The 12,128-nt window shown below is 38.9% G+C and overlaps 1 protein-coding gene across 1 annotated transcript in view; it reads right to left on the bottom strand.

The window, feature by feature from the left end:
* Positions 1-11,579, bottom strand: part of MINDY4B (MINDY family member 4B) — a 52,192-nt gene extending 40,613 nt beyond the window's left edge. Inside the window, exons 1-4 of the mRNA XM_056808483.1 lie at positions 7,903-11,579; positions 7,633-7,660; positions 5,007-5,186; positions 603-722 (exon numbers count right to left, since the gene is read on the bottom strand). Coding sequence (XP_056664461.1) covers positions 603-722; positions 5,007-5,186; positions 7,633-7,660; positions 7,903-8,015 — 441 coding nt within the window. The 5' untranslated portion in view covers positions 8,016-11,579. The remainder of the gene's footprint in view (positions 1-602; positions 723-5,006; positions 5,187-7,632; positions 7,661-7,902) is intronic.
* Between the last annotated feature and the right edge of the window lie 549 nt (positions 11,580-12,128).

The following is a 12,128-nucleotide window of genomic DNA, read 5'->3' as shown; positions in this document are numbered from 1 at the left end:
TCCCTCCTGACTTATCTGACTTTCTTCAAGTGTCACCTAAAATCCTTCCCTCTTTAAGAAGTCTTTCCCAGTCTCCCTAATGCTAGTGCCTTCCATCTGTTGATTGTTTCCAATTTATTCTCTCTACCTTGCTTGTTTGTACATAATTTGTACATTAGACTGAGTTTGAGATCAGTGATTGTCTTTTGTCTTTCTGTGTATCCCAAGTTTTTAGCACAATGCCTGGTACACGTTGTTGTTCAGCTGAGTCTGACTCTTCACAACCCTCTGGACTATAGCATGCCAAGCTCGTCTGTCTTCCACTATCTCCCAAAGCCTGTCCAAGCTAATATCATCCAAGGAATTTTCTTGGCAAAGATATGGGAGTGGTTTGCCATTTTCTTCTCTAGCCTAGTACATATCTGATGATCAGGAAAATTTATTAACTGACTGATTTTGTGAATCTGTCAAAATATAGGGCTGTATTGTGTTACTGTTTCAAGAAAAGCAATTGAAAAGGGTAATTGTGAGTTCCATGAATTTATGTGGCTGCTGTATTCCTTTGGGGATGCTCTATGGGGTCACAGTTCTTTACTTGGATTGCTGACTATTTAGCTAGTTACCTTTCCCATTTCCAGAGCATAGGACAGGTCTGAAGAAGGTTCATGGAACTTGAAACATGACTTTTTCCAGTCGTGGCTGAAGATATGTACTGTATTTCCAAACAAGATCTTTCTTAGGCCCTAAAGAAGAGAGGAAAGGTTCTTTTATAATGAGCAAATTGTGTGTTTGCTTGTTTTTAATACAAAAAACATATGGCAAAGGCAGAGAGAGAGAGAGCCTAATAGCATTCCAATTCTAGAAGACCTGAACCTAATCTAGAGAGGGTGAAAGCGCATATTGTTGACTTAATGATGTATGGAAGATTTCCAATGCTTTAAATAGTTCTTTTAGATCAGAAGTTCTTAACTTGAAATCATGAATTTGATTTAAAATTTTTTTGAATTATTTCAATAAAACTAATTTCATTTCTAATCCTATAAGCTTTATTTTATGCATTTAAAAATGTTATTAATTAATTTGTTTTAAATCTTTACTTTCCATCTTAGAATCGATATTAAGCATCAGTTTCAAAGCAGAAGAGCAGTAAGGGCTAGGCAATTGAGGTTAAATGACTTGCCCAGGGTCACACAACTAAGAAGTACATGAGTTTGAATGTGAACCCAGGACCTCCCCTTTCTAGGCCAATCTCTCTAGCTACTAAGCTACGTAGTTGTCACAAAAACATTATTTGGAGTTCGAGTCTGTGCTAGTAGTCTAGGACACAAAAACAATTAAGAATGCCTGCCTACTGCTGGAAAATATTGAAGGTGCTAAGATAATAATAGTAACTAGAGCTAGCATTTATGTAATACTCCAAAATTTGTAAAGCATTTATCTCGTTTGAACCTCACAACAACCCAATGAGTCAGGTACTCTGTTTTTATGGATGAAAAAGCTGAGGCTAAGAGAGTCTTTCCTAGACTCTGAGGCAAAATCACATCGCTGGTAATGCCGAACTCAAAATCCAGCCCAGGATCCACTTATTCTACCTGGATCCCGCTGAGATGGGATCTTGCACATGGAAAAAAAAGTCTTACCCTTATGAGAAGTGTGCTACAGGTTCTACCATATTTATTGATGACAACTAGCTAGTTGAAGGTCATCTCTATGGAGTGGTAGAGAGAGGTGGATTTCCTCCAATTAGAAGTCAGTAAGGAAAGTCTTGAGGAACCCTTGTTGGATAGGCTATACTGGAAATTCCTTTTGGATATAGGTTGGACTAGATGACTTCTGATTCTATGAAAGTTGCATTTGAAGCTCAGAGACCTGAATTAGAATTCCTTCTTTATTGCTTACTCATTGTGATTCTGGACAAATCCCTTAACTTCTCCCAATCTCACTTTCAGAGATTCTTAGATCTAGAGTCAAAAGGGACCAAAGGGGTCATCTGGTCCAACCCTTCTCCCTCCACTTTGCAGATAAGGAAACTGAGACCCAAGGAGTCAACAGTCATTTGCCCACAGTCATGTATAGAATTAAGTGGCACAAGTGGAAATTGAACTCAAGTTCTCTGACTCCTTCTACTCTACCACTGTCTCCTTCAATAAAATGGGGATAGTGAAAGAAGAAGCATCTGCCTAGAGTATTATTTATAGAATTTGAGAGTTGGAACTCATCATTTAGTCCAACTCATATCCAAAAGGACTCCCTTCCCAACAAGTGATCTCCATGTACCTTCTGCATAACATCTCTAAGGAAGGAGAAGCTTCCATTCATCATTAGAAAGCTTTCTATTAACATCAAACCTCAATTTATCTATTTGTAATTTCCATTAATTGCTCCTAGTTCTTCCCAATGGGGCCATGCAGAATAAATAAAAATCTCCTTCAACAAACCTAGATTAGGAAAAATGCCTCTGTAAACCTTAAAGTACAGCATAAATGTCTATAAATGTTATTTTTACTGTAATATCCTGTCAGAATAGAACATAGATTAGACCTTGGAACAGGAGCTCAGGGAAGAATATTTTTGGAAGAAAAATAGTGGAACAAGAAGGTGACAAAAAACCAATTTGTATTACCCAATTTTTCCCAGGGCTAGGAGACAAAATAAACTAGTATGGTAAAGTGTAGGGGAAAAGGTGGAAGGGCTTAGGCTGAGAAGAGCTTGTTGCCCCTAGACAAAAGAGTAGGGTAGTTCTTGGAGGGGAGAATACTTTATTGATCTACTCCTCTCCAGACAACTAGTGTATCCAACCTCCCACAAAAATGTGTATTCAGCACTGAGGCAAAAGGGAATTTCTCAGTGAGTGTGTCATGATGCTCTCAATTCCATACATTTTACCTGGCTGAAATGTCAGTTAGAGCTAGTCAGGCTTCAAGATTCTTCCCTCCTATCCAGCTCTTCTAGAACATTCTGTTCATCCCCAGAGAGTTGATAGCCCTGGAGGCCAAGAGTATGGGCCATTAATGGCCATGCTGGTTAAAGAAAGGCTAGATCACATGACTTGCAAATGGCAATCAATCCAAATACAATTAAAAAAAGGAATCAATTATTTAGATACTTGGTTTCCTCTCTTTCCAGGTTGCCCCCTTTGGATTCTTTTTGTCTCTGGCTTTTTAAAGGTGAAGATGACCTAAGTAAAGTCTTTGGGGAAGTCTCCAGTGACATCCTGCTTACATCTGTGGCTAAATGAGAGACCAATTGGGTATAGATTTCCCCATTTCATATTTCTCTAACTCTTCTTTTTGACAAAGGTTAATAAAATTCATGAAATTAAAAAAATACACAATTTTTATACTGAATTTTGTTTATTTGTATTTTAAGGGTCTTCAGCAAAACTTGAATCTAATTTTTAACCTTTTGGGGAGAAATGGAACCTCCAGTCAGTGGAGTATAGGACCTTGAATACAATTGCCTCTCAGATATGTTTGCTTCTTTTTTATTAGGGATAGGAGGCTGCTCCTGGTCTTTGGTTTGATTGGTTAGAAGTTCTTTTTTGTGGAAATTCCTTCTACCCATGTAGGTTGGCAACTTCTCTATAGTTTGGAGAAATTCGTTGCCCTGGGCTCTGTGAGATTAAGAGATTTGGCCAGGGTCACCCAACTAGTTTGTGTCTTATGGTAGATATGATGTTATTTTTCTATTTGTGGGAAAACTTAATATCCTTCAACACAGAATTCATGAGATATCAAATACATAATGATTGTATGATTATGTTTGTTGAGGTAGAAGCCACTGAGTCCAACTCTTTTATTTAACAAATGAGTAACTGAGGTGAAGAGAAAAGTGATTTGTTCAAGATCACGCAGAGAGTAAGATTCAGAGAAGATTTGAACCTAAGTCCTTGGACTCTAAATCCAGCATTATTTCTATCTTCTCTGTAAGGGTGGAAGCATTCTTCAAAGTAACTTTAATGAATCAAGATAGAGGCTGTTTGTGTTCTCTCCTATAAAATGAGGGGCTTGGAATACACAATTACTAAAGCTCCTTTCAGATCGAAGACAGGGTCATAACTATTTTCCTATGAATCTTGTGGTTGTTGAGTTGTTTTGGCTGTCCTGACCCCATTTTGGGTTTTTCTTGGCAAATATACTGGAGTCATTTGCCTTTTCCTTCTCTAACTCATTTGACAGATGAGGAAACTGAGGCAAGCAGGGTCATACAACTAGGAAAATGAATCTTCCTGACTCCAACCCTGGCACTTTAACCACTGTGATACATAGCTGTTCTAAGCATCTGGTAGTCCTGTCTAATTCACTATGACCACGACATATTAAAAAAGACCTATTACCTAGATCAGCATTAATGGACTTTTGACTCAAGGTAAGTGAAGGAATGGAACTCCTCATTGATCCCTCCTAGTCATGATGGTGGGCGTCAAAATAGAGTCATAGGATTCTAGTTCAAAATGGAATTCTAAGATCACAAGTTCAGAAGAAGTAGGGTAACAGAAGTGCTGGATTTGCTATCCATGAACTTAGGTTCAAAAACTGACACTAACAACTGTGTGACCTTGGGATAATCACTTAATTTTTCTGGGTCTCAGTTTCTCTCACATGTAAGATAAAGGGTTGGACTAGTTGACTGAGTCCTGAAAATGGAGAGACATGTTCCTCCTAGCTCATTTATATTTATGTGAAATTCAAAAACTTCGATTCCCCTAAAAGGACTCGTCTATAGTGGTCTGTATATTAAATTATATGTAGTTTATTTATTTGCAAATGGCATATTGAGAAAGCATATAAATATAAAGACCGCCAAAATTTAGGAAAGGAGCATTAAAACCTCCCTAGTACTGTGGCCTTGGTTTGGAAAAATATAATAAATAAGTCATTTTAATTATATTCTCCTTTTACCAATAACAACCCTCTGAAGCCCTCTGTCCAATAATACTCTCATATGACACCAGCTAAGATTCCCCAGCCTCATTGTTTTGAAGAGATTACATTTCACTCCATGTTTAATTAACACGCTATACTCACCATGGCCATTGCTAGGGAGACAGGAAAGCTGCCCCATTTCGAGGTGACAGAGGGTGCAGGCAGTGAATAAAGGACCTTTGATGGGTACCGTCCTTGTTCTTTATCTTGAGGTGTTCTTGCACCAGCTGCACCAGAATCAGTAGATTTGTGATGCTCTTGGAATTTCTCTCCAGTGTTTTCCTATCCCCACAGCAAAGCAAAATGTCAACAATAATAATCATTTGTCAATTTTTGCCTTACATGATTGGGGCAGCTCAGCAGATTGAAAGCCAGCCCCAGAGACTGGATATCCTGGGTTCAAATCTAGCCTCAAAAACTTCCTAGCTGTGTGACCCTGAGAAAGTCACTTAACTTCCATTGCCTAAGCCCTTACCATTCTTCTGCCTTAGGACTAATACACAATTTTGATTCTTAGATAGAAAAAAGAGGTTTAATGTGCTTTTTAAAATTTTGCATTACATATTTTGGGAGAAAGATTCTTTTCTTTTTCATTGAGATTTCTCATGAAAGATTATTTTCTGTACTTAGAATCAACCAACAAGCATTGATTGATTGCCGACTATATGTCAGAAACTGGCAATATCAATGCAAAGAATGAAACCATCCTTTCTCCCAAAGAGCTTAATGTTCCAATGAAGAAAAAACAAATACACTGAGAGGCATATGCAGAGCAAATACCAATAAATCCAAGGTAGTTAGGGAGCTAGGCACTAGAGCTTCTCCTATAGCTCTCTCAGGGCTTAGGATGTGTGGTTTATTTATTATTCCTCCTATATACATCGTCACTCTCCTGCCATTAAAGGAAGACCTTATAGGACAGCCTGTTAATGTCTCTCATTTTATACGTGAAGAACTTGTGACCCAGAAAAGCTAAATGACTTGCCCATAGTCCCCTTTGGTCCTTGGATTATGAGTCTAGCATCTTTCCACTACTCCCACACTGTTCTCCTCCATAGGGAAGGAAGGAAGGGGCAGAACCCAGGCTTCTGACTTCAAATCCTGCACTCTTTGTTATTGCATATTTATAACTGGATGAAAAAGACTATGAATACCCATTGGAAAAATGGAAAAAAATAAATGTTTCTCTTGAAAGACTTTCTACAAGTTTGATGTAACTATAGAGATTAAATGTAACCATGGAAACATAATTAGTATCAAGACCTTGGTTTGAAATTATGTTAGGGAAGGAGAGAAATGCCATTGTTTAATGTTTTCAAAAGACAACATTCTATAAATCTGTGTGAAGGACTTTCCAATCCTTTCCCTTAATACAATCAGCTTATCTTTGTGGTTATCATACAATGTATGACACTGGGTAACTCCCATCAGATTCTTTCCTTTCTCTGCTCCCCCCTCAGTGAGGGGGAGATTTCACAGCTTGGAGAGAATTGCCCTTTCACTCATTTGCTCTCAGCCTATCCCTGACCTCACCCTCAGTGTTTCAGTGTAGCTTAGCATCAGTCTTTCCTTTGCCTTCCTTCATTTTTTAACAAATATCCCTTCTGTGTCCAGGCAACAAAAGGAAGCATTAAAGGGACCTTCCCTGGCTCAGGCAGATACTTGAAAAAGACACCTGCCTTCCTAGTAACTCTAAATTCCAAGAGGAAGTGGAAGGAGGCTTCCTTATCTCTTTGAAAAATCATCTGAATCAAGCACGTTATTGATGAGATGAAATACTTTTTGTAGATCAAATCACATCTTTACACTCCTAGGAATTAGATTTTTTCCATCTTGCTGCAAAGCTGCAGTTGGAAATGTTAGGAACAAATTTCTTTATCCGCCTTCTGAACATTCCTTTCAGTGCCCTCTGAATCTTGCCCATCTAAACTGGTTTTCCATCTGATAATTTGAAGATTACCAAACAAATGTCATCTCCTGTAACTATGCTGGGGACATGGCTCTTGAATCCAAGTTTGTTCTAAAAATATGAATTAGAAATTTATATTTTAAAATAATAATAATCAGGTACTGTTTTCAGATTATTATCAAATTCAAATAGCAGCAGGAAGAAATACTAGTATTTGGGGGTTGCTTCTATTTGTGAATGAACTGTATGAAGACACAAATGAAACATTGTAATTTTGCCTAGACTTCAGGGAAATCATCTTACAGCTTTTACCTTGGAATAATGTTTGAATATTTAAAAAATATTAATCAGATTACCTTCCTTTATTCTTTTTAAAACTATAACAAAATCCAAGTGGCAAATAATGCAAATGGTACTTTGATTTCAAACTGACCCATTACCACTGGCATTTCCACAGATCTGGAAAGCTTGCAAAGTACTTTACAAACATGACGAAAGCACTAAGTCTTGATGATCCAATGTTATTTCCAGACAGTAGAAGGTCTGGATTTTAAATATAATTGTTTCTAAATAATAACCACAAGTCGCTTTCAATGATAGAAAAATGTTCTTAAAGGCAAGAAATGTGCTCAATGATCTGTCAAAAAAGAAATACATGAAAAGATCTTTAATACTAGCAATTTACATTTTCACATGCACTACTACCATTGTATAGATGATACAACATGCATGGGAGATGCTCAGATTATGTTTTCAGTGTGATTATTTGATGTAACCATCACAGAAGTATAAAATCTACCTTTGGAGGAAAATTGTTACCTGATGGGTTGCACTGTTGATTTCCAACCTACAAATGAAAAAGAAAACATCAAGTAAAGAGCTTCCTCCTATTCTTAGAGCAAGGAAACAATCGCCTTTCAGGTCTATAGAAACATCCTTCCACAAGATGATTATACACAGATACGTTTTAAAAGAGCACGTAGAAAAAAAGAAATGTTCCTGGAGAGAAAATAAAAGTTGATTATTCAAGTACATGAAAGGTATCATATTCAAAGTCTTCCATGGTTTAGTGAAATGCAAAAAGCTTACCTATGAAAATGAAAGATTTCCCTCCATTTGCCAATGTCTGAAATTTTTCTGGCTATTTCATCTAATTCCATCTCTTGGAAACCACGATCCTCATGGGAGACCTCCTTGTCCATTTGTATACTAAAGAGTCGAATTGAAAGAAGTCATTACAAATTGGGACAAGAGGTACTTGCTGGTGCAGAAAGATTTGGCTGCCCCAGATGGTGGTTTGCAATATGCTTCTCCCCACTCTCAAGTAGCCAGGTCTCCCTCAATTGGTGCTCTGGGCTTGCTATAAGCCCCTGCTCTCAGATTCTGATTAAATTTTCATTAGAGGTGGAAGACTTGGTGTAGTTTTGCTTACTGCATAGACAACATAAATGTTTAATCCAGGATCCAGATTTATAAACAACGAGGTTGCAATTACTTCCTTTGCATTGGAGAAATAAGGCAGAATCGAATTGACTTGAAGTGGAGCTACAGATGGAAAATGATGTTTCCCTAGACTCACATCACTCCATCCTCACTCACATCATTCCACAAACAGCAACTGAGCATCTTCTGTCTTAGAGCTATCCTACAAACCCTGTAGGAGGTACAAGGATCAATGGGGCTTTGTGCCTGTCCTCAAGGTGCTTAGGAGATAGATGTATATATAACAATTATCTAAGGTATGGTTTGCAAAGTGCAAGGAGGGATCAGAAGATCAAAGGCTAGAAGGAACTTTAAGGGTTTCAGGATCATGGCATTATAGAGTGAGGGCCAGATGTGGCCTTAGAGCTGAACCCTTTTATTTTACAGATGAGGAAAGTGAAGTCCAGAAAGCTTAAACAAATTGTCCAAGGTCACACAAGGAGCAAGCAATCACGATTAAGGAGGACTGAGGGGTGGGGTGGGAAGAAAATTTGTTGTTGTTGTTAATATTCTTGTTCAGTCATATTCAACTCTTCCTGACCCCATTTAGACTTTTATTTCTTTTTTTTTTCTGCAAAGATATTGGAGAATTTTACTGTTTCCGTCTCCATTTCATTTTACAGAAGAGGAAACCGAGGCAAATAGGATTAAGAGACTTGCCCAGGGTCCCACAGCTAATAAGTGTCCGAGGTCAGATTTGAATTCGAGAAGATGTCTTCCTGACTCCAAGCATGGCACTCCATCTACTGCACCACCTAACTGAGTTCAAATCTTACCTATTGCAACCTCCTTATCTTTCTCAGGCTCAGTTTTCTCACTCATAAAATAAGGGGTTAGAATTTATGTTTACTAACATCCTTTCCAGTGTTAAATCTATAATCCACAATCCTATGTTACCTGGAGAACCCGTAGTTCATAGCAGGGATCTGAATCCATGACCACAGCCTACCAGATCCAAAATCCTCTCCTTTGGACCTCAGGGATTCAGAGAAGTTGCTTCGGGCTTTGGGGGTCTGGGAGGATAGTTCAATTGGATCTTTGAGGATATGGCATGAGAATGAGCTATCAAACCGATTCAAGAACAGTAATTGTATCTATGATAGCAAAATGGACATGCCAGTCCATCGTCCTGAGTCTCCACTTGCCACCCCTCTGACTTCCCTGTTTAGAACATTCCTCCTTGGCCATCACTCCCCTCTCAAGTGTCCCCTTCCTTTGCTAACAGGTAAACTCCTTCAAAACAGGGACTGTCTTGCTCTCTTATATTTTGTATCCCCACTGATTAGCAGGAGCCTGACCCATAGTAGTGCTTAATAACATCGCTTTTCCTCTTATTCCCTCAAAAGCAGAGAAATCCATTTGACCACTGTCTATGACCAATATAAAATGCTTTTAAGTAATTTGAAGACCAAGAAAGGAACAGGGGAATCACCAGATGTTTTATATGGGAAATTAGTACCTAAAAACTCTCCTACACCGTTTGAAGGAAATATGACTCAGTTTGTTTTATGGAGAAATCTAAAGAGGTCAAGTCCTTTTCTTTCATTGGAATGACTTATCGCTGTGGTGTCAGGCATGGTAAAGAATATTGATTACCTGAATAAAAACACAACGCGATGCCGACAATTCACAGCCTCTTGGTCTCTTTCTGAACAGACCGAATACTTGAAATGCCATTCGTCAGAGTGAAATGCTCAGTTTTTCTTTGCCCAGTGCCACCGATGAGGAAGAGTTTGACCTTCAGGGCTCATAAGTGCAGAGAATAATATGAATCCAAGGGGAAAGAGATTTAAGTGGTCAGAGCACAAGGAATGAGGTCCTTAGAGTTTTGCATCCAGTTATCAACCATGGCGGTGGATATCCCAGAATTTTATATTTAGAAAGCTATTTTGTGGAGCAGCGTGGAGTTATTATTATCCTCATTTTACAGTTGAGGAAACTAAAGCAGTTGTTTTCAGTCACGTACAACTTTTCATGACCTCACTGGGGGCTTTCTTGGCAGATAGCACAGTAGTTTGCCATTTCCTTCTTCAGCTCATTTTATAGATGAGGAAACTGAGGCCAACAGGGTTAAGTGACTTGCCCAGGGTCACATAAATTTTTGGGGGGTACATTTCAAAAAAAATTTAAGAATTCTCTCCCTCCCTTCCACACTTCCTTCACCCATTGAGAAGAACAAGCAATATGCTGTCAATTATACATGTGAAGTCATGCAAAACATATTTCCATTTTAACTCTGTTTGCAAAGGATTTAGAAGATAGTGAAACCAGAGGAACTGGAAGTACTGACTGTAGGGGGCTTTCTCAAGGAACTTAGCCATGAAGGGTAGGACCTGTAGAACAGATCAAGTAAGGATTTTTAAAGGAAACACTGAATTCAATTCAGGAACCAGCTCTCTGTCTTGGGACCCTTCATTCTAGACACATCTCAGAAAGCAATTCCCAGTCTATGGCCTTGGTCTTCATTCAGTACTGAGAAAGTCTTGCTCAGATCAGACCCAACCTGAACTGCTATCTATTCCCAGGTTGTATTTTCTTCTGCTGTCGCTTGTTTTGAATCTAGCCACTTGGGCCTCAAAGGATCCAGTATCTCCATCAGCTACCACAAAGCTGGACTTCAGGAGAGCCTAGAAAAGTCTAGTCTCCTGCATCCTTCCATGAGTCTTCCTCCAGTCACTGATCAGAATTCTGCCTCGATTTATTCCTCGGTGATTCACATTCCCACCCAGTCACAGTCCCCTGTCCAGTGATTCTGAACCCCTAATGTCATTGTACAAGCTCCATTCCCCACCATTGGTTTCCTAACTCCCATTCCTCCCAATTCTACCTCTCCCAATCCACAACGCCCCTCTCCAAATCTATTGGCTCCTTTCTACTGTGCTCTCTTGAAATGTCTGCCTGCTTCTTGGTAACACTCTTGATTTTATCTTGAGAATTTTCTGTTCATGTTCCCTTCCATCTTCTGACTCACTGAGTTAGCTGGCTCCTGGGATACACAGCTTCCTTGGCCACTCTTTCCAGCACTGATCAGATTGTCATTCAAACGTTCACTGGTTATGACAGGGAAGTCAGAACTCTCCTTGCCCTCCATGGCTACTTCCAAACTTCTTTATTACTACCACTCATTACCCTCTCCTTGTTTCAAGTTCATTGAGTCCACACTTTGTCAAGATTCTGATCATTATAATCTGCCAGTCCCCAGAACCCTTCTTTTCTTTCCTCCATGAGTTAGTTCAGTGCCTAACTCACTGTCTTTTTCATCTCCTCAACTCTAGTCCTTTTAATATAGGATTTCAACAGGAATATGACTACATCTTTTTTATTTGAAAATTTCTAATTAATTAATTAATTAAGGATATTTTCCCATGGTTCCAAGATTCATGTTCTTTCCCTCCCCTCCTCCTACCCCCCTCTCATAGGAAACAAGCAATTCCACTGGGTTTTACATGTACATCCTCAAATACATTTTACCACATCATAGCTTCCCAGTTCCTCAGTCTCTTCAGTTCTCCCTTCTACCACAACTCTACATAGAAATGGTCGGATCTTTTTTCTTATCATCATACGTAGTATTACGCTTGCATGTTCATGAGCTGCTAGATTCCATTATGTGATCATAACCGTTTATCCTTCTACCTTTCCTTCTACTTTAGGATCCTTAAGTGTTCTCAGCCTTCCAAATGACCTCAAGTCCTTTCCCCCCTTCAGTTTCTTCCCAGGCCATCACCCCCACATTGGCTAAACTCTTTTGCCTTCCTTAATGTAACCCTTTCAGGAATCCGTTTGACTCTTTACTCTTTTCCATAATCAAGTTCAAGAGCCCCTTACCCTCT

Source organism: Monodelphis domestica, chromosome 8 (assembly GCF_027887165.1).
Source record: "Monodelphis domestica isolate mMonDom1 chromosome 8, mMonDom1.pri, whole genome shotgun sequence".
NCBI lineage: Eukaryota > Metazoa > Chordata > Mammalia > Didelphimorphia > Didelphidae > Monodelphis > Monodelphis domestica.
This window is presented reverse-complemented; position numbering and strand designations above follow the sequence as displayed.